This window comes from Moschus berezovskii, chromosome 19 (genome assembly GCF_049115385.1).
Source record: "Moschus berezovskii isolate FMDL1 chromosome 19, NW_MosBer_1.0, whole genome shotgun sequence".
Lineage (NCBI taxonomy): Eukaryota > Metazoa > Chordata > Mammalia > Artiodactyla > Moschidae > Moschus > Moschus berezovskii.
Genome location: NC_142478.1, coordinates 71,316,286 through 71,343,523, shown reverse-complemented (window position 1 = coordinate 71,343,523; position 27,238 = coordinate 71,316,286). Strand labels below are relative to the sequence as shown.

The 27,238-nt window shown below is 43.3% G+C and overlaps 2 protein-coding genes across 9 annotated transcripts in view; one reads left to right on the top strand and one right to left on the bottom strand.

Annotated features, from left to right (window-relative positions):
- Positions 1–3,328: 3,328 nt before the first annotated feature.
- HSCB (HscB mitochondrial iron-sulfur cluster cochaperone) lies at positions 3,329–12,480 on the bottom strand. 4 transcript variants are annotated; one of them, XM_055404753.2, is made up of 7 exons: positions 12,198–12,480; positions 10,488–10,584; positions 9,895–9,984; positions 9,165–9,309; positions 5,335–5,382; positions 5,067–5,253; positions 3,329–3,468 (listed from the first exon to the last, which is right to left on the bottom strand). In XM_055404753.2, the coding sequence occupies exons 1-6, from the start codon at positions 12,431–12,433 to the stop codon at positions 5,078–5,080; spliced, it is 792 nt and encodes a 263-aa protein (XP_055260728.2). In that variant the 5' UTR covers positions 12,434–12,480; the 3' UTR covers positions 3,329–3,468; positions 5,067–5,077. The 4 variants fall into 4 exon arrangements, with proteins under 4 accessions (XP_055260728.2, XP_055260729.2, XP_088684428.1 ...); XM_055404754.2 differs by lacking the exon at positions 5,067–5,253 and having other exon boundaries at positions 12,198–12,477; XM_055404755.2 differs by lacking the exon at positions 3,329–3,468 and having other exon boundaries at positions 5,076–5,228; positions 12,198–12,477.
- Positions 12,481–12,608: 128 nt separating this feature from the next.
- CHEK2 (checkpoint kinase 2) overlaps positions 12,609–27,238 on the top strand; it is a 34,226-nt gene continuing 19,596 nt past the window's right edge. Inside the window, exons 1-7 of one of the 5 annotated variants that reach the window (XM_055404750.2) lie at positions 12,609–12,744; positions 13,588–13,754; positions 14,869–15,166; positions 19,868–19,992; positions 20,111–20,258; positions 22,659–22,749; positions 27,102–27,210. In XM_055404750.2, coding sequence (XP_055260725.2) covers positions 14,875–15,166; positions 19,868–19,992; positions 20,111–20,258; positions 22,659–22,749; positions 27,102–27,210 — 765 coding nt within the window. In that variant the 5' untranslated portion in view covers positions 12,609–12,744; positions 13,588–13,754; positions 14,869–14,874. Of the gene's footprint in view, positions 12,745–13,108; positions 13,166–13,243; positions 13,537–13,587; positions 15,167–19,867; positions 19,993–20,110; positions 20,259–22,658; positions 22,750–27,101; positions 27,211–27,238 lie in introns of those variants that run through there. The other 4 variants (XM_055404749.2, XM_055404747.2, XM_088828301.1 and 1 more) reach the window with 4 other exon arrangements.

Genomic DNA, 27,238 nt, shown 5'->3' with positions numbered 1-27,238 from the left:
AAATAGACAGGAAGCATCTGTTTTTTGTTACTTTCTCAGGTTCCAGCCAGCATTCTCTTACACAAACTAGGTGCTTGAAATTTTGTTGAAAGGATAATATTTTACTCTGTAGTGAAAGGCATGAGTTTATTGCAAAATAAAAACCAAAGAAGCCATGACCATTTAAAAAATCACATTTGAGTGATTATGTGCCGTGCACTGTGCTAAACAGTTTGCATAGACAATTTATTCCATTTACTCTTTACAACAACCTTGTGAATGCGGTGCTACTATCTTTATCTCCTTTTTTGTTTTGGCCGTTGCACTAGGCATAAGAAGAAAGCCAATAGGAAGGCCAGCCAATCATACTCTTGTGGGCTTTCACATCCACTGGGAGTTCTTAAGGAACCTACTGAATTATTGTGTAGGTGTGATTCTGTTCATTTTTTTGGCCACACCGCGTGGCATGTGGGATCCTGGTTCCCCGACCAGGGATCAAAACCACACCCCCCGCCCCTGCATTGAAAGCACAGTCTCAACCACTGGACCGCCAGGGAAGCCCCTATCATCACTGTTTTGAAGATGAGGAAATGAAGCTTAGCACAACTGTGGACTCATGCAAATTAGCGGCAGAGCTGGAATTCAAAACCAGGTGTATTATTAATAATCTACTCAGGCTACTGTAAGGAAATACCACAGACTGGGTGTCTTAAACAACAGAAGTTAATTTTCTCATGGTCTGAAGTCTGGAAGTCCAAGATCAAGGTTGCCGTCAGGGCCAGTTTCAGTATCCAGTGGAAACTCCTCCTGGTTTATAGACAGTGGCTTTCTTTCGGGGCCTTTCCCCGTGCATGAGTGTGAAAAGATTGAGCAAGAGAGCTCTCTGTGTCTTTTCTTGTAAGAACACTCACCCTGTCAGATCAGGGCTTCACCTTTACAACATCATTTATCCTTAATTACTTCCCTAGAGACACCATCTCCAAATAGAGCCTCAGTGGAAGTAGGGCTTCAACATACGAATTTTGGGAAGACACTTTCTGTCCGTAACACCAGGTTCGTCTGACACCAGAGCAAACGGTCACAAATTACTCAACCCCTTGACTTGTTCTACCATTATATTAGGAACTGTGTGGGGTTGGGAGGTAGGTGCTTAATTTCCTTCCCTCGGTCAGAAATGTTAACCCAAGTAGGGCTGCTAAACTTTCAGAGGTCTAGAAGCATCCCTCTAGAGGGCTTTGTCAGGGAACACTTGAGCAGCCTTCTGGATTGAGAAGTTCGGCTATACTTGGAGTTTAGACTAAAAGGGAAAGAATTTGGAAGAGAGGGGAAACTGTCTCAGAAATAAAGCCTTTTCTTTTAAAAAAAAAAAAAACTGTTTTCCTGGCTGCACCCAGGTTTTAGTTGCAACATGTGGGCCCTTTTAGTTGCAGCATGTAGAATATTTGGTTGTGCTATGCAAACTTGTGGTTTCGGCATGCGGGATGGTTTCCTAACTGGAAATGGAGCTCGGGCTGCCTGCATTGGAGGCACAGAGTCTTGGCCCCTGGACCACCAAGGAAATCTCAGAAATAGTCTTTTCTATCTATTCCCCCGATCAGAAATGGTTTGCTGGGAGGCACAGTGGCCTTTCCAGCCAATGGCAATAGGTAAGGGGAACTTTCTTTGAAGTGCCGCCAAAAATGTTGTTCGAAGCAAATTTGTTATCTGATTTCTTTTTGTGGTTGGATAGTTTCAGTCTTGATCTTTGTTCTGAGGAAGGATGGAAAATTGTCTACTACTCCTTTCGTTTCCTTCTTAGCAGAAGCACCCAATCTAATCAGGACTTTTTGCTTGCTTTGTAATTATTTACTTAAAGGACTTCCTGTGCATGTTCAGACAAGTAACTCATTCTTCTTGTAAATTATGAGGGGCTTGGAGATTGTACTGATATTCCTAAATACCATTAAGCCAGACAGCTGCTGTGGTTTATTTGCCTTTAGAAAGATCCATAAATCCTGAAACGTTAACTGAGTATAACTGGATTCACAAGATATAAATTCTTAAGACAGTGACGAGGGAAGATGCAAAAGAACACCAGTTTTTCTTTTAAAAATTTATTTATTTATATATTTGGCTGTGCCGGGTCATACCATGCAGGATCTTTAGTTGCGGCATATGGGATCAGTTCCCTGCCCAGGGCTTGATCCCAAGCCTCCTGCCTTGGGAGTGCAGAGTCTTAGCCACTGGACCACCAGGAAAGTCCTAGGAGCTGCAGTTTTAAGCTCTAGGAGTAGTATTTAAACCTTGGTTCAGAACCCTGAATTTTTTTCATTTATAAACAAGCAGTTCTAAGAGTTTGAATGCTGTTTCTCAGAATTTTCTATTTTAATCTTCCTTGATCCAGAGACTTAAAAAAATTTTTTTTTCTTCTGGAAATGAATCAAGAACTTTAAACTGAATTTCCAAAGATCGAAAAGGAGAAAGAAGCTGCTTTGGGTGACAGGAGAGCAGCTGTCCAGGAAGAGATTTAAAAACGCTCTGCTCCACCTTGGAGCTGAAAATGTGCTTGGTGTTTCATACCAGACTATTTCTTGGTAAAATTATATATATTTCATGTAGATAAAATGCATTTATTTAAGTGTGGACCAAAGAGACCCTTAGGCAGTTTGCATGGTTCCAAAATGGAATTCTCTGAAAGACATACTAACAAGACTATTTGTGAAGGTCATGCCTTTGGAAGGAAGATGTGGTTCTAGAGCAGAGGGTAGTAAACTTTCAAATCTAACCCACTGCCTGCTTAGGAAATAATATGCTATAAGGGCTTCCCAGGTGGCGCTAGTGGTAAAGAACCTGCCTGCCAATACAGGAGATGTGAGACGTGGGTTCAATCCCTGGGTCGGGAAGATCCCCTGGAGGAGGGCATGGCAACCCCCTTGACTATTCTTGCCTGGAGAATCCCATGGACAGAGGAGCCTGGTGGGCTACAGTCCACGGGGTCGCACAGAGTCGGACACGACTGAGCAGCTTAGCATGCATGTAGCATGCACATGCTGCAAGGGCAGAGTTGAGCCGCTGCAACAGAGGAGGAGGCCCACAGAATCCAAAATATCTACTGCTGACCTTTTCAGGAAAAAGTCCTGTCCTCTCGAGGGCCTCAAGTTGGCCCTGTTTCCATCTCTTCATCCACCAGCCTAGCTGGGGGACATGGTATATCAAGTACCCCATGAAGAGCCGACCACTCAAACCCCGGCTAGGCTGTGCTTCCGCTGACATGACAAACTCTGCCACCCGCTAGTGCCTGAGCCACAGTTTAGTTAAGATGGTCAAAGCGGTTGAAGCACCTCTGTTCTCAGTCAGCAGAGGCCAGAAAAGAAATCGGTAAGAACTTTATTTTTTAAAACTTTAAAATTAGCAACCATTAGAGGGGAATCTTCTTTAACTTAATCTTTTCTTCAACGTTTGAGAAGTATCTCATCTTTGTTAAGAGTTCCTTGGCTTTTTCAAAATTGTCTGAAATAAAGAGAAAGATTAATGTGAGATTTATTTCAAGCAAGAATAAAATCACTCTACTACCCAAGGCAGCTGGATCAAAGCTGAGCGCTGGGCTCTGGAAGGCTGATGAGTTACTCAGTAGATCTGAGAGAGGGAGCTGGAACATTTGGATTGCTCTCGGTACAGAGGACTTGCAACCAAAGGGAGCAAAAGCATCCTTGTTCACAGGATTCAGACTTTAAATGAGAAGCTGATTCTTTTTCAGGATGATACCCAGTATATCTAAGTTGTGCTTTTTTTTTTTTTTTAATTAATTAAAATTTGGCTGTGCTAAGGTCCGTCTAGTCAAGGCTATGGTTTTTCCAATGGTCATGTATGGATGTAAGAGTTGGACTGTGAAGAAAGCTGAGCGCCGAAGAATTGATGCCTTTGAACTGTGGTGCTGGAGAAGACTCTTGAGAGTCCCTTGGACTGCAAGGAGATCCAACCAGGCCATTCTAAAGGAGATCAATCCTGGGTGTTCATTGGAAGGACTGAAGCTGAAACTGCAATACTTTGGCCACCTCATGCGACAAGTTGACTCTCTGGAAATGACTCTGATGCTGGGAGGGATTGGGGGCAGGAGGAGAAGGGGACGACAGAATAAGATGGCTGGATGGCATCACCAACTCGATGGAGGTGAGTTTGAGTGAACTCCGGAAGTTGGTGATGGACAGGGAGGCCTGGTGTGCTGTGATTCATGGGGTTGCAAAGAGTCGGACATGACTGAACGACTGAACTGAACTGGAGTCTTTGTTGTCGCATGGGCCTTACTCTAGTTGTGGTGAGTGGGGGCTACTCTCTAGCTGTGTTGCTCAGCCATCTCATTGCTGTGGCTCCTCTTGTTGCAGATCAGGGTCTCTAGGGAACAGGCTCAGTAGCTGCGGTGCATGGGCTTAGTTGCTCTGTGGCATGTGGGATCTTCCTGGACCAGGGATCGAACCCGTATCCCCTGCATTGGCAGGCAGATTCTTTGCCCCTGAGTCACCAGGGAAGTTCCTAAGTTGTGTCTCAAGAGTTCTCACCCCGTCATATATGGTGGTTGAAGCCTGGTAAGGAATGTAGAAGCACCTGGTGCAGGGGGAGAAGGATGGAGTGGATCGCCAGGCCACCATGTTCAGGACCGCAGTCTTGCTTCCAGACTGCTTCTACTTTTCAGGTCCTGTTCTAGAACAGCTCTTACCACACTGAATATACTCATCTCTGGGACTTTGGATTCTGAGAGGTGGCCCTAACTCCTTAGAATAACCTCCTTTTATCTGGGTTAGTGTGAGTTTCTTTCTCCTTCATGCAGTGGAATGATCCCTAGGCCAAAGGGCTATTATTGTCTTATTTAAGGGGTGGCACAAGACAGGGATGGAGGGAATGGGCTGTTCTTGCTTAAAAAGAACTAGAAACAGATCTAGTCTCTTCAGCCTGAGAGCCAGGAGCAGTGAGGACTCTGTATTTATAATTTAGCACAGTTGGGCCATGGACTTCTCCTTCTGGGCTCTGCAGAAGATGGGGCTTTGCCAAATGTTGACTGTGCAGCCTTGCCCTCAGGTCAGTCTGGGTTGGCTTCAGCCCACATCCCTCACCTTATCTTCTCCTACTTGCCAAAGGGGAATGGGAGCATCTTCTCTCTTCTAATCTTCAGTGGACATTTACTGGCTTGGCACACACCTGGATTCTCTAGCAAGACTGTGAATCCTTGAAGGCGGAAATGTAGACTCATCTCTATTTTATCGCTCCCCACATACCTGTCATAGGATGGGCATATAATAGCTACTTATTGAACGAATGGTTATATCTCAGTGCTTAGAATTTCTCTCCATATTTAAGAAAGTCAGGAAATGAAGGGAGTACCTCTTTCAAAAGCTCTGCTCACATTGTCAGTCAGTTCTTTCTGTTTAGCTGAAAAAGAAAACCAAAATCTTAATTTTTCTATTTAAGTAGACTGATAATATGAAGCCAACTCTCTGTCATCTTGTTGTGAATACAGGACAGCAGGGAGCTTGGATTCATAGGTGAGGCCTCATGACCTCTGTCTCTACATGTTCACAGTGGCAGCTCGTGTTTCGTGCAGCTCTGGCTGACCCTAGTTACACTGTTTTCCTGCCCATGCAAGGTCTGAGAGGCAATCACCAAAGTTCATAAAATGGCTATAGAAGCATTAAAAAAGAAAAAAGGACAAGGAAATATCTTATCTCCACCAAGCACTCTGAGTCTTCCAGGTTTTAGCTAGGAGAAAAATCAACAAGCTGGGCTCACCTATCAGCAGGGTGTTATAGAATCAGGTAACCACTAGCAAATCATACAGCCTCCTCTTCCCAGGTATAGCTAGTGGTAACTCTCCTGCCAATGCAGGAGATGTAAGAGACGTGGGTTCAATCCCTGGGTCAGGAAGATCCCCTGGAGAAGGAAATGGTAACCCATTCCAGTATTCTTGCCTGGACAATCCCATGGACAGAGGAGTCTTGTGGGCAATGGTTCATGGGGTTGCAAAGAGTTGGACACGACTGAAGTGACTTGGCACTTAGAATGTACCTTAAGAGAGAAGATGCCAGATGAAGTAAAGGAGCAGCTCTCTCATGCTTGCATTGTCTCCTCATTAGGAAATGAGGAATTTTATACATGTATTTCCCAGATACTGAGTATTAATCATTTAAGGGGGTACCTGCTTTCAAAGCACTTTTAAATATATTATATCCCCATTATAGGCGACGACAGGTATCAGGAAAATGTACGGTGGTTACACGGCTGGCGAGTGGAAGAGCTTGGAACAGACCCCAAGTCATCTGACTCCTAGTTCAGTGACTAGAAACTCACTTTTTTGGTAGCAATGTGGTGTTGACAAAAAAGAACACTGGATTAGGAGTCTGGAGGTGCTGAAATCCTGACCCCAAAACCATCTAGCTCATGCCCTTGAACGTTCACTTTAACTGGGCCTTAGGGAGGAAATTTAGGAATTACTCTAAATGAAAGTCAGTAACCTGCTTAAAGCCAGACATTAACTATAGAGCTAAAATAACCCCCACCACTGACTGAGCACTTACCATGAGCCAGGCTCTGTTATCAAGTGTTTTACATACTTTGTTGTCCAGTTGCTAAGTTGTGTCTTTTTGTGACCTTATGGACTGTAGCATGCCAAGCTTCCTGGTCTTTCACTGTCTCCTGGAGTTTGCTCAAATTCATGTCCATTGAGTCAGTGATGCCATTAAACCATCTTATCCTCTGTTGCTCCATTCTCCTCCTGCCGTCAGTCTTTCTCAGCATGAGGGTGTTTGTTTTTAACTTATTTAATCCTTGCAACAATGGGTACTAATATTGTCTCCATTTTACAGATGAGGAAACTGAGGCTCAGAGGGGGTGAAGGCACTTTGCTCAAGGTCACACAAAAAGTCAGTGGCAGTGTTGGGACTGAACCCAAGTCCACCTCACTCAGAGCTTCATGATCTGCCTGCCAAAGCCATGTAGCTGGGTCTTCTGACTGCAAATGCCGAGTTACTCTTTTTCCAATACCACACAGCTCTAGTGCTGATGTACCCCCACTGGACACTCCCCCACCACAACTTCTATTTTAGTGCTTTTAACTTGTTTGTTATTTATTCACTCACTTGATTAATATTTACTGAGTCCTCATTATACTCCAAGTTCTGATACATGTGCTGAGGATGTGAGAGAAGCAAAAATCAGACACAATTTCTGCCTCCGCAAAACTTCTGGTCTAATGGGGGAGGCTGACGTGGGGCCAATAATCTCACACAGAACAATAAGGTTATAACTATTATTATCCTACAAAAGAGGGGTACTCTCAGCTAAAAGACACAGACAGAGGTCCTCTGAGGATTTCCTGAGGAAGTGGGGACTGCCCCCAGATCTGAAGGAGGAAGAGTTAGTAGATGGGGTGGAGGAGAAGGGGATTTTGGGCAAAAGCAACAGTACCTACGAATGACCTGGGCAGGAAGGTGGAAAGCACAGATGAAGAAGTGGAAGCAGCCTGCATGGCTGGAATGGAAGGAGCAAACAGGAGGAAGCAGAGGCCCAGTTATCCAGGTCTCTTTAACCTGAAACTGATGGGGAGCCAAGGGAGCCACTTCCAAGTTTTTAAACAAGGCCAAGGGTGCTATGATTAGATTTGGGTTTCAGAAAGATAACACATGTGATAGTGTAGGAATATATCAGATTGAAGGTAGAGATGGACTGGTCTGGAGTTACTCCAGTCATCCAGGTGGGAGAGAATGGTAGCCTGGGATGGGGTGGTGGCAGTGAAAATGGATGGATGGGTTTGAGACACAGTAAGAAGGTAAGTTTTTCAAGACTTGGTGATAGACTATCTATGCGGGGGAGGGGGAGTAAGTTTTCAAGAACGCCTACTCAGTGTTTTGGACTTGAGCAACCGCAGAGCGTCATCCACTTAGAAAGGGAATATCTGCAGAGGAACAGGTTGATTTTGGGGGAAGGAGGATGGACACTCATGACTTCCATGTGGGACACACTGAACTGGAATATATAAACTCCATGAAGGCCCACGTCATGTCCTTCTGTTCACTGCTGGATTCTCAGTGTCCTGCACGGTGCCTGATACATAGTAGGCACACCATAAACATTTGTGAAAGTTTGTGCATGCATACAATTTGAGTGAGAAACCTGGAGCCTTTTCTACTTGGCACGGTTAATTTTATGTGCCAACTTGTTTAGGCTGCAGTGCCCAGCTGTCTGGTCAAACACCAGTCTAGACACTGCTGTGAAGGTTTTCTGTAGACATGATTAACATTTACAGTCAGTTGACCTTAAGGAGACTATCTTTAGTAACACAGGTGGGCCTCATCTAATCCGTTGAAGACAGGAAGCAAAAACTGAGCTTTCCTGAAGAGGGAATTCTTCCTCATGACTAACATAGAAGTCCTGCCTGAGTTTCCAGCCTGCTGGTCTATCCGACATAGTTTGGATTTGCTAGCTCCTACAATCACATGAGCCATTCCTTAAAATAAGTTTCTCTCTCCACACACACATACACTATTGATTCTGTTTCTCTGGAGAACCCTGACTGACACTCTAGGGAATACAGTGAAAGTAAAGCAATATGGGATCATAAGAGCAAGGTTTCATTCTTTGCTCTGCTATATCTGTTGAGTGACTTTGGATATTCCCATGAAATTCTGAGGCCTATTTTTCTTGGCAGAGATAATAATATCATCCAAATGATGTCATGGGTGGGAAAGAGCACTGTGGTCTACAAAATACTATTACACTCTGAGTTGAAGCCTGCTTTCCAGAGAATTTGGGATTTTGCAGGTCTAACAAAATGGGTTTCAGTATGATCAAGGAAAAACAAGTCCCTGAATCGCTATGAAGACCAATGTGTCCTCTTTATATCCATTTTCCACTTAACCTCTACATATACAGGGATTTCCCTGGTGGTCCAGAGTTTACGAATCTGCCTTTGGGCTTCCCTGGTGGCTCAGATGGTAAACTATCTGTCTGTAATGCGGGAGATCTGGGTTCTATCCCTGGATCGGGAAGATCCCCTGGAGAAGGAAATGGCAACCCACTCTGGTATTCTTGCCTGGAAAATCCCATGGACAGAGGAGCCTGGTGGGCTACAGTCCATCGGTTGGCAAAGAGTCGGACATGACTGAGTGACTTAGACTCTACGTGTATTCAAAATAGCAATATATTTGGTTATCTTTTACCTCTGACAATAGATTCAATCTCTTTCATGGCAGTTTCACCGTGAGCTTCTGCAAGTTTTTCATTGATTTCCATTATTTCTGTGAGGAATTGACTATCCATCTCATAGTCTGTCCCTTCGGGAATCTCTATTCCACGGAGCTTTAGCTATTGGGGCATAAAGCAGGGAAAATTAAGCTTATTTCAAGAAATTATGGCTAGAGTCATAAATCCTACTCACTATAAATTCTTCTCACCCTTTAGAACAAAATGTCACTTACAGAGAAAACTTGAAGTGTCCCAGTGATAAAACTGGGACTGAGACAGGAGTATTGGAACTCTCCTACTCGGAACTATGTGACCCTAGGGGAGTCATTCTTCTACTTGGGAGGTTGAACTATGTATCTGTAAAGATTCTATTAAATCCTAAAGCTCTAAGGTGCTCACTTCTCTACTAGCAACAAAACAAAACAAAACAAAACAAAAATTACTCTTTCCTAAAAGTCAGTACCGTTTAATTCTTTAAATTTACAGCAAATGGTAAAAAAAAAAAAAACCAAAAAAGGCAATTGGGCAAGTGAAGTTTATAGAGATACTCAGAAAACTATATGCATGTAGTATTTTTGAGGTTAATTATGGGTCCCTAGACTAGCTAAGATCTTAAACACTCTTCTATTGAATACAGGGGAACAGCTGTCCCCCAGAGCAATGGGATCAGGCAGTCATGATAGAAGGGTTGGAAAATCACCTTACAAGGTATAGTCCCCTGCTCAGGGGGGCCAGAAGGGTCTTATAGGCCTCATTGACAAGGGTCGAATGCTTCTCTGAGAAGTCCTTTTCATTCTGTAAGTGGAAATGAAGATAGTCATATTACCACGCAAATCAGCCATCTTACATTCACAAACTGTTTCATAAAACACTGATGGGCAGGCACATAAGGAAGGAGAACTGGTGTGAGATAAGCTGTTTTAATTTTCAGACAATGGGTTTTAATTCTGCTAGGAAGTAAGGTAAAAGTTCTGAGTGTAGGATTGATCCAGGGCCTGGTTGGTTGTAATCAGGCTGCCCCAGGGCAAAGCTGGTTGTCCAGGTTTGTCCCTGGTAATCTCATAACCACAGGCCACTGCACCCAGGTTGCATATGTGTTTGGGTATGATTGTGCTCCATGTCTGTTGTGCTAAGTCACCTCAGTCATGTCCGACTCTTTACAACCCTATGGACTGTTGCCCACCAGGCTCCTCTGTCCCTGGGATTTTCCAGGGAAGAATACTGGAGTGGGTTGCCATGACCTCCTAGAGGGGAGCTTCTCCACCCAGGGAATGATTAGGGGTGGCCAGTAGGCTTACCTGAGACCTCTGGCTGAAGAAATCTGGGTGGACAAGGCGCTGTAGTTGCTGGTATCTATGTTGGAGCTTCACAGTGTCAACTCTGAAGGAGCGGTTGCTGGAAGGAAATCAGGAGATGAAACTCATGCATCAGATATTTATAGATCTGTATACTATGGGCCTGGTTCCTCTTCTCAGGGGGGACACAATAAACATGTAGACAAGAGCTATTCCAGAAAGTGGTAGGTACTGTAAAGGAAAACAGAATAGGGTCAGAGCATGGTAGATGTAGAGGACAAAGAGATGACATTTGAGCTGAGACCTAAATGATGATGAGGAGTGATCAGAGATCAGAGGAAAGATGCTTTCAGGCACGGGGAACACGCTGAGACCTTGAAGTTAGAACAAGGTTAGCATGCTTGAACAACTTACAGGGTAGTGTTACTGCAGCCCTCCCTAAGTGCTCAGTGACTGGTGGGGCCAGAGCCCAGAGTTAAGGGGCATTCCAGAATCACACTCTATTGTTCTCAGGCCCAGGTCCCTTCATTTCTGCCTCTCACTTTACCTTAAACGAATCCCCTTCGCTTTTTATTCCCAGAGCCTGCCCTATCTCTTTAGCTTCGTCCAAATCTGTCACCTCTCCAAACTCCTCGACCTTCCGCGGTAAACAGAAAAGCACTTATTTCTCAGACCCTCCAGTTCTCACTTTTCCCTTAGATTCTGCCCACACCCTTAAGTTTTTCTATGCTCTTACTCTCGTATTTTGGATACCACTTCTGTACTTCTTTTTTAAAAATCTCAAGCCAACTTTAAACATTCTGAACGTCAAGCTTCTATGCTCCAAAGTGAAAGTGAAAGTCGCTCAGTCGTGTCCAACTATTGCGACCCCATGGACTATACAGTCTATGGCATTCTCTAGGCCAGAATACTGGAGTGGGTAGCTTTTCCCTTCCCCAGGGGACCTTCCTAGCCCAGGGATCCAACCGAGGTCTCCCGCATTGCAGGAAGATTCTTTAACAGCTGAGCCACAAGAGAAGCCCGCAATTAATGGATCTTCCCAACCCAGGTCTCCTGCATTGCAGGCGGATTCTTCACCAGTTGAGCCACCAGGGAAACCCAAGTCTACCGGAGTGGGTAGCTTATCCCTTCTCCAGCAGATCTTCCCGACCTAGGAATCGAACCGGGGTCTCCTGCATTGCAGGCAGATTCTTTACCAACTGAGCTGATTTCTTTCCCTGATAAGGGAAGCCCTAGGGCCGCGCAGGAAATGGCAACCCACTCCAGTGTTCTTGCCTGGAGAATCCCGGGAAGGGGGAGCCTGATGGGCTTCCGTCTATGGGGTCGCACAGAGTCGGACACGACTGAAGCGACTTGGCAGCAGCAGGGCCGCACAAGTACCCTCCCCTCAAAGCTCCGCCTCTCAACTTGGCCTTCTCTCAGAACCCGCCCCTCCATGGCTGCCTTCAAACTTCAGTTTCCCCTAACCACTCCCCGCCTCTCCACTCCAAGACTCACTCTAGTCTTCATCCCCAAAGCGTCTTCGCTCAGGCCAGCCCCTTAATTTCCTCCCCAGGCACATCCCAAGCACCGTTCTCGACCAGGCTCCACCCCCAGCCCGGTCCTCCAGCGCTCCGCCAACCTGTGTGACTGGTCCAGCCTTCCTCCTCCCCTAGCCCGACCCGCCCTCCCCTCTCGCACGTCCAGACGCGTTTCAGGAAACGGCCTCCATACCAGCCCATGAGGCTGAAGTAATCTCGAGTCGGGTCAGGTGGTTGCAGCGCGCGGCACTGAGGGCAGAAGAACCGGTCCCCCCGCGGTGGGCCCCCTGGGCCGCCGCAGTTCCAACATCGTGGGGAGCTGCTTCCTGCCAGCGACGCTGCATTGCAGTTTAGCAGTCTTCTCCCGAGCACCCCTGTCGGCCACCACCCCGACGGCCGGAGGAAGGCCCCAGTCCTTCCGCCCCACATCGGGCCGGCGGCCTGCCTCGCCGAGGTCACCTGAGGCTGACCAGACTCGTGCTAGTGATTGGCTGGGGAACTGGGCGGTGGGCGGGACCACCCGGGGCAACCTGGATTCTGAGTCCCGCTCTGCAGCTTAAACTACAACTCCCAGAAAGTATTGAGACTGCGGGGGCGGACACATCCGCTTCTTCTCATTGGTCCGGCGGGAGCGGAGGGGTGTTTTGATTGGTGGAGGGTGGAGTTTGTATCTGCGGGTTTAGCGCCACTCCGCTGGCTGCGGCTGCCCTGGGTTGTACTCTTCTAGAGGGGCTCACGCGGTGAGTCGTAGTGGGAACCTTCTTTTGGGTATTTAGGGGTTCGAATCCTGTCCTCAGGGTCTTATTGCGAGCGGAATCTCCCAAACCTCCATCTTGTCCTGTGTATGAGCTCGGGAAGGCGGGGGGAGAGGAATGCGTGGGCGACTCTCTTCCTCCTTTGCAGACAAACTTAGGGGTGAATTTCACTTCCCTTGTTACTTACAAGCAGAAACTGGCCCAAAAGTCCAGGATAAGAAAGAACAAAAAGTTGTGCTCTTCAGAATCAGAGCGAAGCTGCTCTGCAGAAAGTTTTAAAGGTGTTAGTAATTATTATCATAGTTAGGTTCCATCTGAAAAATGCTTATTGAGAACCCATTCTCAATAGGCTCTGCTGGAACTGGAAGCACACTGACTTGTGTAGGAAGATGCTTCGAGAGTGTCCGTAAGGAAGTGTTGGGGATTGGGTGGCAAAGGGAGGGGAGGGGGCCACTAGTCTTCCTTGGGACTCAGTTTCTCTATTTGAGGAAAAATAACTTGTGTTGCACTTGTAAGGCCTTTCCCTGCTTTCAGATTCTTTGGGCCTGAAAGTCCGATTATCAAGCTTTACTGAGGGGGTGGGTTGAAAGAACGTTGATGCTGCATCTCATTTGATTTTCTAGCTCCGTCTACTGTTTGGGTTCAGAGACGCTGTGATCTACCTAAAGGTCATGGGAAGAGCTGACTTAGCTGACTCCAAATCTGTTTGCTTATAACCTCTACACCATACGTGGAGGAGGCCCGTGTAGTCCTGGTGTGGTGGACCCTTCTTATCAGGTGCGATGATAGCAGCTACCTCTTGACACACTGTCTTTTGCCACTTTTCAGGACGGAGAAGTTTTGCTCCAAAGCCGCAGGAGGTCACACCTTGGCTGAGGTGGTATCAGAGCATCAGGTCCTGAAGTCAAAGCTCTGGCAGCACCTCCCTGGTGCACTTTCAGGAAACCTCATCGAACTTTTGCATCTGGAAGGACGTTTCCATCTGGAAGGCCTGTGTAAATGCAATAATCTGTGTCAGTCATGTTTACTATATTTTCCTTGAGGGGTAGCCTGAGTGTGGAATTCTGGAGAGAAAGCACTTAAAATCAGATTAGGGATTTAAAGTTAGGTTTTGAAAGTTCCTTTGACTTTACTGTAGGTTCTGTTATTGGGATCAAATTAATTGTAAAACAAGGGTGGGAACCTCTGTTATGATCTTCTGTGTGTCTGAATAGTTCTTTCTGTTGTGCTTGGAGGTTATTTGAGATGCTGAAAAGATGAGCCGCATAGTTAATTAGCATCACAAAGGGCTAGGTGGGGTTGTTCAGAGCTGTCTTAGTGTTTTGCTTCATTAAGTGGCCCAGCTCTTAGTTTGGAGTCTAGGAATCTAGAATGAACTTGGGTCCTACCCTCCAGGAGCTGGTTTGCGTAAGGGGCATCAGTGACATTTTATGTAAATGTCACCCTTGGGGTGATGCAGCCAATTTCTGTAGAATTTTTCTTTGCCCATCATCTATGCCAAACCACCCGACCTTTGCTTTCTGAAAATACGTATGAAGTTTAAGTGTAGTGTGGATTGTATTAATGAATACATTTTAGGTTCCATTTCTTTTTTCTTAAAAAATATTTATTTATTTGGCTGCACTTGGTCTTAGTGGCAGCCTGTGGAATCTTTTTAGTTGCGGCGTGAGGGATCTAGTTCCCTGACCGGGGATTGAACCCGAGCCCCCTGCTTTGGGAGCAGAGTCTTAGCCACTGGACCACCAGGGACCACCATTTCTAATTTTTAACAATTGGATGAGTGTAAGCTGTTATGAGTCTTTCCCCCTCCCCAATTCAGTATCTTTGTTTTTTCACTTATTTATAACCTTCAAATTATTTCTTTGTTTCTTTCCCCTGTGGTTTGTGGCTGTCACACAAAAAACTTATCAGGTGAAAATGATCTGAAGAAAAACTCAGCTCAGAAGAGTGATAGCTGTAGACTGTTGGAATTTTCATTTTTGCAGAGCATGCTTGTCCTGGATCTTCTTTTTTGTGTTGTTTTGGCTGTTGTAATATGCCCATCCTTCATCATTGACCTGTAAGTCTTGTTCTTGAAACTCACCTGGTTGTGGGACACTTATTTTTGAGGTGGTGATGTCTCGGGAGACGAATGTGGAGTGTCAGCAGCCCCGCGGCAGCGCCTCCCCGCAGTCCCAGGGCGGCTTCTCTCAGTCCCAAGGTCCCTCCTCGCAGCCACACAGCTCCTCTTCACAGTCACAGGGCACGTCCAGCCAGTCCTCTCACTCCAGCTCCGGCACGCTGAGCTCCTTAGACACAGTGTCCACGCAGGAACTCTATTCTATTCCGGAGGACCAAGAACCCGAGGAGCCTGTCCCTGCCCCTTGGGCTCGATTATGGGCCCTTCAGGATGGATTCTCCAATCTTGGTAAGATCTTTTGTTATGCAGTGCAATATTTTGCTCAGAAAAATAGTTACAGAAAGTTGTTGCAACAGATAACCCAAGACACTCCTGGAATGATTCTGGAGTTTGGAGGTGGTGAAAGACAGAACCGAGAAAGCGGTTTTGGGTAGTGCACTGTCTCTTACTTGCTGTGGATCCCCTTCATTTATTCTTTGACTAGATGTTGATTTGGCCTCTGCCATGTGTTGTCCATCTGAGGAGGGTTGTGGATCTTTTCCATAGAAAAATGCTGATTCATGCAAACTTGCAAACATTTGTTGTCTCATCACAGAAATGTCATCACTTCACTCCTGCTCTGGTGCAACAGTTTCAGAGCATCCGTGTTACAGCCTCAGGATGGGGAAGGTTATTTGTTGACTCCCTGTTATTTGTTTTTATATCAAAATAGCCAATCTTGCTGTTTAAATGTACTCATCTACTCTACAACTGATTCCAACAGTGAGACTTTGCTCTCAGTATGTTTTATGTAGTATTTTTCCTCTGTCTTGAATTATGATCTCTTCATTAAAAAGATGGCTCAGCTGGTAAAGAATCAGCCTGCCAATGGGAAGACACAGGAAACGTGGGTTCTATCCCTGGGGTGGAAAGATCCCCTGGAAAAAGAAAAGGTGACCCACTCCAGTATTCTTGCCTGAAAAATCCCATGGACAGAGGAGCCTGGAGGGCTACAGTCCAATGGGTTGCAAAGTCAGACACAACTGAACGACTGAAATACGCACAATACACTTCATTTAAAAAAAAATGAACTTGATGTTAATGGAATAGAGAATAATAATATAAGGAAATGAATGACTAATGTATCATTTTGTACCTTGTCACTTGCCTTTCTTTTTATATCATGTGCAACTTGGTGACTTGAAAAAACAGTAAAAAATGGAGAAATAATATAACAATATTCATATGTATAACTTTACATTTAGAAGTAAACATTTGAAGCTATTTTTTACCCATTTAAGCCATATTTTTAAGATAGGCTTAGGGCTGATGTATGGTGAATGGGACACAGAAGTGTTAAGAGTGAAGTGGACTTGGGGCTGGTGCACTGGGATAACCCAGAGGGATGGTATGCGGAGGGAGGTGGGAGGGGGGTTCAGCATGGGGAACACGTGTACACCCGTGGTGGATTCATGTCAATGTATGCAAAACCAATACAGTATTGTAAATTAAAAAAAAAAAGAGTGAAGTGGGATGTATCTCCTTTATTTTTTTTAATTTTTAAAAAATTTTAAAAAATTTATTTATTTTAATTGGAGACTAATTCCTTTACAATATTGTAGTGGGTTTTGCCATACATTGACACGAATCAGCCATGGGTGTACATGTGTTCCCCATCCTGAAACCCCCTCCCACCTCCCTCCCCATCCCATCCCTCAGCGTCATCCCAGTGCACCAGCCCTGAGTACCCTGTTTCATGCATTGAACCTGGACTGGTGATCTGTTTCACATATGACAATATACATGTTTCAGTGCTATTCTCTCAGATTATCCCACCCTCGCCTTCTCCCATAGAGTCCAAAAGACTGTTCTTTATATCTCTGTCTGGATGTATCTCCTTTAAAAGGGAGAACTTGATATATAAGACTTGAGAGTCCCTTGGACTACAAGGAGAGCAAACCGTCAATCCTAAAGGAAATCAATTCTGGATACTCATTGGAAGCACTGATGAAGGTGAAGCTCCAATACTTTGACCATATGATGCCCAGAGCCAGCTCATTGGAAAAGACCCTGATGCTGGGAAAGATTGAAGGCAATAGGAGAAGGGGGTGACAGAGGATAAGATGGTTAGGTAGCATCACCAACTCAGTGGACATGAATTTGAGCAAACTCCAGGAGATACTGGAGGACAGAGGAGCCTGGTGTGCTACAGTCCATAGGGTCGCACAGAATTGGACATGACTTAAAAACTGAATAACAATAAAGTAATTGCTGAGTAAAGAGAAGCTACTTTATTGTTATTATTGATTCAAACCCTATCTTCTAAATAATTTACAATTTTAGCTCTTACACTGATCCCTGAGTTGATTTTTGTACTTGGTGTGAGGTATTGTCCAAATCCATCCTTTGTCATGGCAATGTCCAGTTGTCCAAGAACTGTTTCTTGAAGAGACTTTTTGTATGGTTTTGATACCTTCATCAAAGATCATTTTGAAGCCATTTGGTGGCCGTTTGAGGGGGAGGGAGGCTGCAAAGAGCTCCTGATACCACAGTCCTTTATGTCTCAGCACAGAAAGAATTCAGTGAGAGGCTAAGTGATAGATAAAGTGACTTATTAGAAAGGGCACTTCCGAGGTTTACCAGCGGGGTGGGTGAGAGATGCTGCACTGAGAACGTACTAGTCTGAACCTTTATGGTAAAAAATGCACGAGGGGAGAAGACCGTGTTTGTTTTTCTTGAGTAGATGTCATGCTTCCATCGTCAGCTCCTCCTGCAGGTTTAGCAGGGGAGTTTTCGTGTCCCTTCATGGCCAGGCTAGGTCTACAAATTGTTTTTTTGAGAGCAGAGAGCATGTCCCAGGGACTTACTGAGCTCACTGGCCAGGATGTGGGGCTCACACCACGATTGTTTTATTGTTTAGGGGCATGTCTTGTGCTTCTGTTACATGATTTTGTTGCTAAGCAAGCTTGCTTGGTTTTGTGGTTAAGCAAACCTGCTTTCTTGAGTAATCATTAACTTATAGGGGTCTCCCATATTTTTTCTACTTACAATCCTCTAGCGTGACTATTTAATCACCTATTTTATCCCTTTACTCTGTCCTTTATCAGTTTGAGCATAAATGTCAGGGTTTAATTCTGGACTTCCATTCCATTGATCTATGTGTCCATCCTTAATGCCAGCACCACAAAGGCTCAATTACTGTAGCTTTGTAGTAAGTTTTGAAATCCAGAGTGAGTTTTGATTTGTTCTCTTGCAAGATTGACTACTGCGGTTCTTTACTTTTTCATAGGAATTTTAGGATAAGTTTGTCACTTCCTGCAAAGAAGGCCTCTGGGGTTATATCTGTAGATCAGTTTGGATACTGTTCCCATTGTAAACCGTATTAAGTCTTCCAGTCTATGAACGTGAGATATCCTTCATTTATTTAGGTCTTCAGTTTCTTTCAACAATGTTTTGTAGTTTTCAGGATACAAATCTTGCACTTTAAACGCCATATACCTTAGTATTTCTTTTTTATTCATTTAATTTTTGGTTGTGCTGGGTCTTCATTGCCTCATGCAGGCTTTCTCTGGTTATGACTAGAGGGGGCTATTCTTGGTTGGGGTGCGTGGACTTCTCATTGCAGTGGCTTCCCTTGTTGCAGAACAGGCTGTAGGCACACAGGCTTCAGTAGTTGCAGCGCAGGGGCTCAGTAACTGGCTCATGGGCTCTAGAACACTGGTTCAGTAGCTGTGACACCCGGTGCTTAGTTGATCTATGGCATTTGGGAAGCTCCCAGACCAGGGGTTGAACCCTTGACCCCTGCATGGCAAGCAGATTCTCAACCTCTAGACCACTAGGGAAGCTCCTTTAGTATTTTTTTTTTAATGTTTATTTCTTTTCATTGTGATAAAATATATATAACATAAAAATTTGCCATTTTAACCATTAAGTATGCAGTTCATTGGGCTTCCTTGGTGTCTCAGTGGTAAAGAATCTGATGCCTGCTACTGCAGGAGACAGGGGTTTAATCTCTGGGTTGGAAATATCCCCTGGAGAAGGAAATGGCAACCCACTCCAGTATGCTTGCCTGGGAAATCCCATGGCCATAGGAGCCTGAGAGTTGGACATGACTTAGTGATTAAACAACAATAGCAAATACAGTTCATTGGCATCAGTACGTTCACAGTGTTGTGCAACCATCACCATTATCTAGTTCCAAAATTTTTTCCTTTGGTAATTTCTCCTTTCCCATTCCTAGCTTTACTGAAACATATGTAACTAACATATTTAACATTGTATGAATTTAACATGTACAATTTGATACACAATATATATTGCAAAATGATCCTCACCATGGCCCTAGCTAACACCTTCATCACATCACAGAATGACCATTTGTTTTCTTGCAGCTTTACAGTTTCATTTCTATTTAAGTCCTTAACCTATTTCAAGTTAATTTTTTGTGAGTGGTGTAAGATGGGGGTCCAGTTTCATTCTTCCACATGTGGTTATTCAGTTTTCCCAGCACCGTTCATTGAAGAGATCGTCTATTCCCCATTGAATTCTTCTGTTAATTTGTAACCTATTTTCTGTGTCTTTTGAGGTTACCTATTCTAGATATTTCATATAACTGAAATCATAATTGTCCTTCTGTGTCTGGCTTCTTTCACTTAGCATAATGTTTTCAAAGTTCGTTCGTGTTGTGTCATGATTTTATGAGCGGTCTTTTTTTAATTGGAGGATAATTGCTTTACAATATTGTATTGCTTTCTACCATACAACAACATGAATCAGCCATAAGTAAACCTATGTTCCCTCCTTCTTGAACTTCCCTCATACCCATCACCCCATCTCAGCCCTCTAGATTGTCCCAGAGCACCTGTTGAGCTCCCTGTGCTATGCAGCAGTTTCCCACTAGCTATCTTATTTTGCTCATGGTAATGTATGTTTCAGTGTTTATAAGAAGTTTTAAAAGGTGTTTGACACATGAAATTCAACAGCCTTCTGATGTGTGCTTTTGTGTTGCAGATTGTTTTAATGACAGCTACTGGTTTGGGAGGGATAAAAACTGTGAATACTGTTTTGATGAGCCCCTGCTTAAAAGCACCGATAAATACCGGACATACAGCAAGAAGCACTTTCGGATCTTCAGAGTAGGTGTCAAATACCCATACATTTGGGAAAACTGGTCATCTAGACATCACGCTCAGCTGTCTCCTGACTCTAATGCCCCACCATTAAAACTTTGAAATAAAATGTTCTCTATTTTAGGAAATGGGTCCTAAACACTCTTACATCGCATACATAGAAGATCACAGTGGGAATGGAACCTTTGTAAATAGAGAGCTTGTAGGGAAAGGAAGACGCCTTCCTTTGAGTAACAATTCTGAAATTGCACTTTCAGTATGGAGTAATAAAGGTAATATTATCTTCTGGTTACTGGAACTTTCTCCTCCTGTATAAAAGGAAAAATGACACTGTGTCCTTTGCAGAGTATGGTTTAGGTAAATAAAGTAAGTAGGTTAGCATTCAAGATTCATCTCAATCTTAGCTGCATTTTTTTAATTATGAAAAGTTCTATCAAGGCAGATTTTCTAAGGTTGGATTGGTTTAATTAATTTCGTTTAAAACCATATGCTTTAAATAATCATATTGCTTAATTTTTCATTCATTAATTGATCCAGTTTTATCATGTCAACCTTAGATATCAATGAATTATTTTAGGCCATTAGTTCATTTGCCTCCCCACATTTTTCTCTCCCTTCCTCATTCTTCCTTTTCTTTGTTCCTTTTAGACATTAATTTCTGTATATATTTATTGAGCTATTATGTATAGCCCGGCATTAGGCTATGGGTTTCCCTGTAGGAGTCTCAGGTTAGACTTTCCACCTTAAATACAGCCTGGTTATCCTCTGAAAGTGAAGATGTTTATCATCACCATCAGGTAGCATTTTATAAGCAGCTGTTGCTAAAACTTCATGAATATCACATCTGAAATGAATAGTTGTCATTCAGTGGGGATAAAAAAACAACCTACAGAATTAAACATAGCACACAGTGATTTTAAAACCTTGGACAAGAGCGATACTCTTGTTTCTTTAATTTGAAAAAACCTCACAGATCTTCCTAAAACTTGAGGGTTGAGTGATGTGACATAGTATCTGTTTGTGTGGGTGGCACCTTAAAAATGCTGATTCCCAGAGGCACTGCAGAGCCTGATCCACTAGTTCCAGGGGTGTTAAAAATCCTTCTCAGGTGGTTCTCCTGCAGCTAGTCTTCAGACCAACATCTTGGGATTATGGCTCTTCTGGCCATCCTGGTGTACATTTTACGATTGCCTTAGTTTTCTCTGTTTTCTACTTTGTTTCCTGTATGATAATTATGGTCAGGGCAGCTGCACAGGTTTTTGCTGTTTTGAAAGCACCCAGTGGAGGGGGCAAGTGGGCACTGAAATGTGGTCTGCCCTCTACTTGACAAGTGGCGTGCCATCCTTTCATAATTGTTCCATCTGAAGTGCACCTTTTCTAATTTGAACAGAGGTGTTATGTAGTCTGGCCACAATTGAAATGGATCAAACTAGTACTCTGCAGGCTGCATTTGGCCTATTGATATTTTATTAGGCCTTGGTTGATGTGTGGCTTTAATGTGAAAATCCAGATTTCTTTGAAAAGATGGGATATCTGGCCACACTTGAGCCTATTGTCCCTTAATTCGAGGATCTGCAGGTGCTAAGTAGAGGCTGCCTCCTTTAGAAGGGTGATGCGTTTTTCTGTTCAAGTCCCCACTCACTGCTCTCCATCGTACACTTACCCCAGCCTTACCTGTTTCCATGACCTTCTGGCTTCTGTAGGCAACTGAGTTTGCAGCCTCTGAAGTAGACCTCAATACATGGGAAAAATACATCTCAGAGCCCCTCAGATCCACTTATCTCAGGTGTCATTATAACATCTAGGTTCATAAGTATCCACAGAGAGGAATGGTTGCATCCTCGGTGGCCATCAGGTCTCATTCATTAGGCAGGTGTCTGCCTCCTGGGGACCAGCCTGGATTGAAATGTGCTGAGCTGGTTCAGATTTCTGCCTGACACTGGTTCTCTTGGTTACTCCAGAGCACTTAAGACCTGTTGAAATCTGAGAAACTCAAGGGTCTTCACAAATTTCAGTCTTTCCTGATACTATAGGCTGTTGCAAATGTACCATTTTGTAGAATTGTAGCGTTTGATAACTGACTGCAGGTTTGGACCAGTGGATGTTTAAATTATGAAATGATCAGTTTTTTTGGTATTCTTTCTCAGATATAGGCTGAATAGTAAAGAAATAAAGGAGGTTTGGGGGGAATGTGTTATTTACTTTTACAAGTAAGTTCAGGATGGTTTGCGCTGTAAAATACCAGCTAGGTAAAGGTAGAAATGACTGAGAGATGATAATATTAGTGATGGTGACCTCTGGCTTTATTTTTATCTGGATATTTACTTGCCTTGAATATATTTTCTAGATTTAAACTATTTGGCATTTGGTTCTGGGCCCAGCTGATAACTGTTCTGAGGTCAGTGAATAAGCACAGCATTTACATATGAGTTTCTTGCTGTGTCGTGAGAATGATACTGTGTTTCCACTGTGGGCATGAAACTTGCTGCCATCATTTGTCAGGGGTTTCATGGTATCCGTTAGCCTAGCTAATGATTTCTCTGGGGTTAGATGTTAAATGGAACTAAGCATGATTGTCTTATATTCCATATGTTTACTAAGTTATAGGACCATTTATCTTCTCTTTATCAAATGGATTAATGAGACCTATCTCTTCCATTTTTTCCCCTTAGTTTTTGTATTTTTTGATCTGACTGTAGATGATCAGTCAATGTATCCTAAGGAATTAAGAGAAGAATACATCATGTCAAAAACTCTCGGAAGGTAACTTTTTTGTTTTCTTATGGAACTTGCACTTAATTTCTTTCTAGACGTTTATCACTGGTTAGCTTTTTGTGCCTGATTTTACAGCATTTGTTATGTATAGAAAATATTTTAGGGTACCTATTTGTGATAGGTATGTACTGATTTATTTGATCATTTCAGTTGAACAGTTTTTCTTTTTAAAAGCAATTTTATTGAGATAATTTTTATATCATATAATTCACCCATTTAAAAATGTACAATTCAATGGTTTTTCATATATTCACAGAACTGTGAAGCCTTTACTACAATCAATTTTAGAACATTTTTCATTACCTTCCATAAAGAAACATTTATTGCATTTCTGCATTCTTCAGAATTTTGACATCTTGGGAAGAGAAATGAAGCTGACCGTTGAATAGGGCAAAGTTCTCAAAAACCTTTTGGTCTCAGGACCCCTTACACTCCTAGAAATTACTGAAGACCTCAAAGAGCTTTTGTTCATGTGACTTAGGTCTTGAAATTTACTGTTAGAAATTAAAATTGTTGCTGTCATTTTGTTGCTGAGTCATGTCCGACTCTTTGCAACCCCACAGACCGTAGCCCGCCAGACTCCTCTGTCCATGGGATTTCCCAGGGAAGAATACTGGAGTGGGTTGCAATTTCCTTCTTCATGGGATCTTCTCAACCCAGGGATCGAACCCATGTCTTCTGCATTGGCAGGCGGATACTTTATCACTGAGCCACCAGGGAAGCCCAGAAATTAAAATGGAGACATGTTACTAATATTTGTTAATTCATTAAAAAATAGTCACTTATGTTAAGATAAATATCATTTTTTTTAATGAAAAGTAATTATTTTAGAAAAGATTAGTGAAAAGAGAGGGAAAGCTTCACATTTTTACAAATCTGTTTCACACCCAGCTTACTGGATGGTGGCTGGAGTCTGATATTTGCTTTTTCACTTGTGCTTTTTTGTGATACTGCATACCATGTAGCCTCTGGAAAACTACACTCATGAGAGAATGAGAGAGAAAAAGGCAAGTAATGTCTTCGTGTCATTCTCTAGCTAGTACTGACTTTGTGGGCATTCTGAATGGATCTTTGGGCCCTTTGGGGGTTGCCCATCAAGAACCACTTCCTTAGGGAAGGTGTTCATGGCACCCGATGTCCTTTACCCTCTCAGCCCTCCCCTGTCTGTGACAGACTTTCTATTTATTGATACTTTCAGAAACATGAAAGTACAAAATAGGAGAAGGTGATAATCACTCACGTTCCTGCCACAGAGAATCAAGCACAGTGTACTCTTTATGATCATCTGCGAGAGATAGATTATGAACATTAAATTCAGTAGCTCATTGTGTTTCCATATTTGGCATTGACTGCTTGGAAGCTCGCAGCCAAATTTGTGTCAACCCTAAAGAAATGTCTGGGACTCTTGTTTTTTCCTAAGGGAGGATTCAACACAAATTCTCTAGCTTTTAGCAAGGGACCAAAATGAGCCAGGTAACAAAAGAAATTTACTGGGTGTCAGGAAAAATCCCTTCCAGGAGTCTCATATTCATATTTTCTTTCTTCTAGAAACTACAGCATAGAGAATTGTTTCTATCCCAACATCAGCATTTGATTCTAAAGAAATCCCTGATTGGCTCAATTTTATGTGTACATCCACCCCATAGTCCCAGGAGTGGGTCTTATACTACTATAGGTACTCCGCTAGACTCAACGAAGTTTTCTCCGGCAAAAGGTGACTGTTACCAGAGCAGATGGAGAATTAGAAAGTGTTTTGAGTAGATTTTTAAAAATCATAGTTACATGGAACTTTATCTCATACCATATATGAAAGTTACGTTAAAATGAAACAAAAAACTAAATTTAAGAGGTTTACCTATACAACTGTAAAAGGAAAACACGGAGACAACTCTTCATGATCATAGAGTTGGCAGTGGTTTCTCAAATGGCATCAAAAATGCAAGCAGCAAGAGAAAAAATAGAAAAACCAGACTTTGTCAAATTTTAAAACGTTTGCATGTCAGAAGACACTGTCAGGAGAGTGAAACACATATGAAATGAGAAAATATTTGCAAGTGATATATCTGATAAGGATCCAATATCCAGAATAGGTGAAGAACCCTTACAATTCAGCAACAAAAAGAGAACCCAATTTAAAAATGGGCAAGATATTTAAAAGACATTTCTCCAAAAGAAGATACAGAAGTGACCAAAAATCACTTGAGAAGATAGCATCATTAGTCGTTCAGTTCAGCTCAGTCGTGTCCGACTCTCTGCGACCCCATGAATCGCAGCACGCTAGGCCTCCCTGTCTATCCCCAACTCCCGGAGTTCACCCAAACTCATGTGAATGTAGTCGGTGATGCCATCCAGCCGTCTCATCCTCTGTCGTCCCCTTCTGCCCCCAATCCCTCCCAGCATCAGTCTTTTCCAATGAGTCAACTCGTCGCATGAGGTGGCCAAAGTATTGCAGTTTCAGCTTTGGCATCAGTCCTTCCAATGAACACCCAGGACTGGTCTCCTTTAGGCTGGACTGGTTGGATCTCCTTGCAATCCAAGGGATTCTCAAGAGCCTTCTCCAGCACCACAGTTCAAAAGCATCAATTCTTCGACAATCAGCTTTCTTCACAGTCCAACTCTCACATCCATACATGACCACTGGAAAAACCATAGCCTTGACTAGTCATTCAGTTCAGTTCAGTTGCTCAGTTGTGTACGACTCTTTGCACGCCAGGCCTCTGTGTCCATCATCAACTCCCAGAGTTCACTCAAACTCACGTCCATTGAGTCGGTGATGCCATCCAGCCATCTCATTCTCTGTCATCCCCTTCTCCTCCTGCCCCCAATCCCTCCCAGCATCAGTCTTTTCCAGTGAGTCAACTCGTCAGGGAAGTGTAAATCAAAAGCACAGTGAGATGCTACTTCAATCCCACTAGGATGACCATAGTAAAGAAACAGAAAATGACAAGCATTTGTGAGGATGCAGAGAAATTAGAACTCTTATGCACTGCTGTTGGGAACGTACAATGGTACAGACACTGTGGGAAATAAGTTTGATGTTGTCTCAAAAAGTTAAACTTAGAATTACCATATGACCCAGCAGTTCCCCTTGTAGGTATATACCCCCCAGATTGGAAACAGATGTTCAACAAAAACTTGTGCATGAATGTTCCATCGCGGCTCTGTTCACAATAATGAAAAGGTGGAAACAACCTAAGTGTCCATCAACCAGAGAATGGATAAACAAAATTGGTGTATCCATAGAACAGGCTATTATTTAGCTATAAAAAGGAATGGAATACTAATACATGCATGGATGAACATGCTGATGAGCGTACTGATATAGCATGGATGAACTTTCTAAACATTCTAAGTAAAAGAAGTCGGAAAAAAGACCACATACTGTATGAATCTACTGGTGGCAGATATTCTGAGCAGGCAAATCTTTACAGCAAGAAATAGAGGTTGCCAGGGGCTAGGGGTGGGAAAAATGGAGAGTGAACCCTGAGTGGGTATGGGGTTTCCATTTGTGCTGCTGAGAGAGTTCTGGAACTTGATAGAGATGATGGTTGTACAACATTGTGAACGTACTTAATGCTACTGAATCGTACACTTTAAAATGATTACAATGGCAAATTTTATGTATGTACACGATACATAAAAAAAGATGTCTTGGCAGCCCCCTCACCCCATCCCCAAACCCACAGTGGTTATAAAAATCTACTTCAGGTAGGTAATGAGGACTTGATACTTGATTAACTGTACTGAGTGCCATCCTGGGTAGCAGTCCTGCATTTTAGCATCAGCATCCCAGTTAATTGCAAATCTTCAGGAGCTTGCTGCAAGCAGTTTCCTGGTATACTATTGGTTTCTTAGTGATTTTATTTACAGTGCAATTCATGGCATCAACTGCTTATGCATTTCCTTTGAAGATAGGCAATAAGAAAGAGAAATGGATGAGTGGAAGTAATTTATTTGCAGATGCTGTTTAATATTCCTTGTTGCAGGCATTCATTTTAAACTAGGACTTTGTTGTATATTTGATCTTTCTCTGGCCTCTGGGAGAAGTCATTTGTCCCTGATTTATTTTTAGTGCCTTTCTGAGCATTTCACAATCTGGAGGGACAGTAAGACTTAGGTCTATATCGCTCGGCTCAAAAAGTGAAATTTGGAGCTGACTCAGTGTTGCTGGATGGTCCCTGTTCCTTTATTCCCTTGACATCTTACCCTGGTGAGGTTTCTGAAAACAGAGACAATGGACTGTCTTTAACTTGAAATAGCTCAGGCCATTTCAAGAGTGGTGGGTCTCAGGATTTAAAACTCTGTGACAGTCAATCACTTTTTACCTTTTTCTCTGTTAGTGGTGCCTGTGGTGAGGTGAAGCTAGCTTTCGAGAGGAAGACATGTAAGAAAGTGGCCATAAAGATCATTAGCAAGAGGAAGTTTGCTATCAGCTCTGAGAGAGAGGCAGTAAGTACCTGTATTGGTGGCTGCTTGG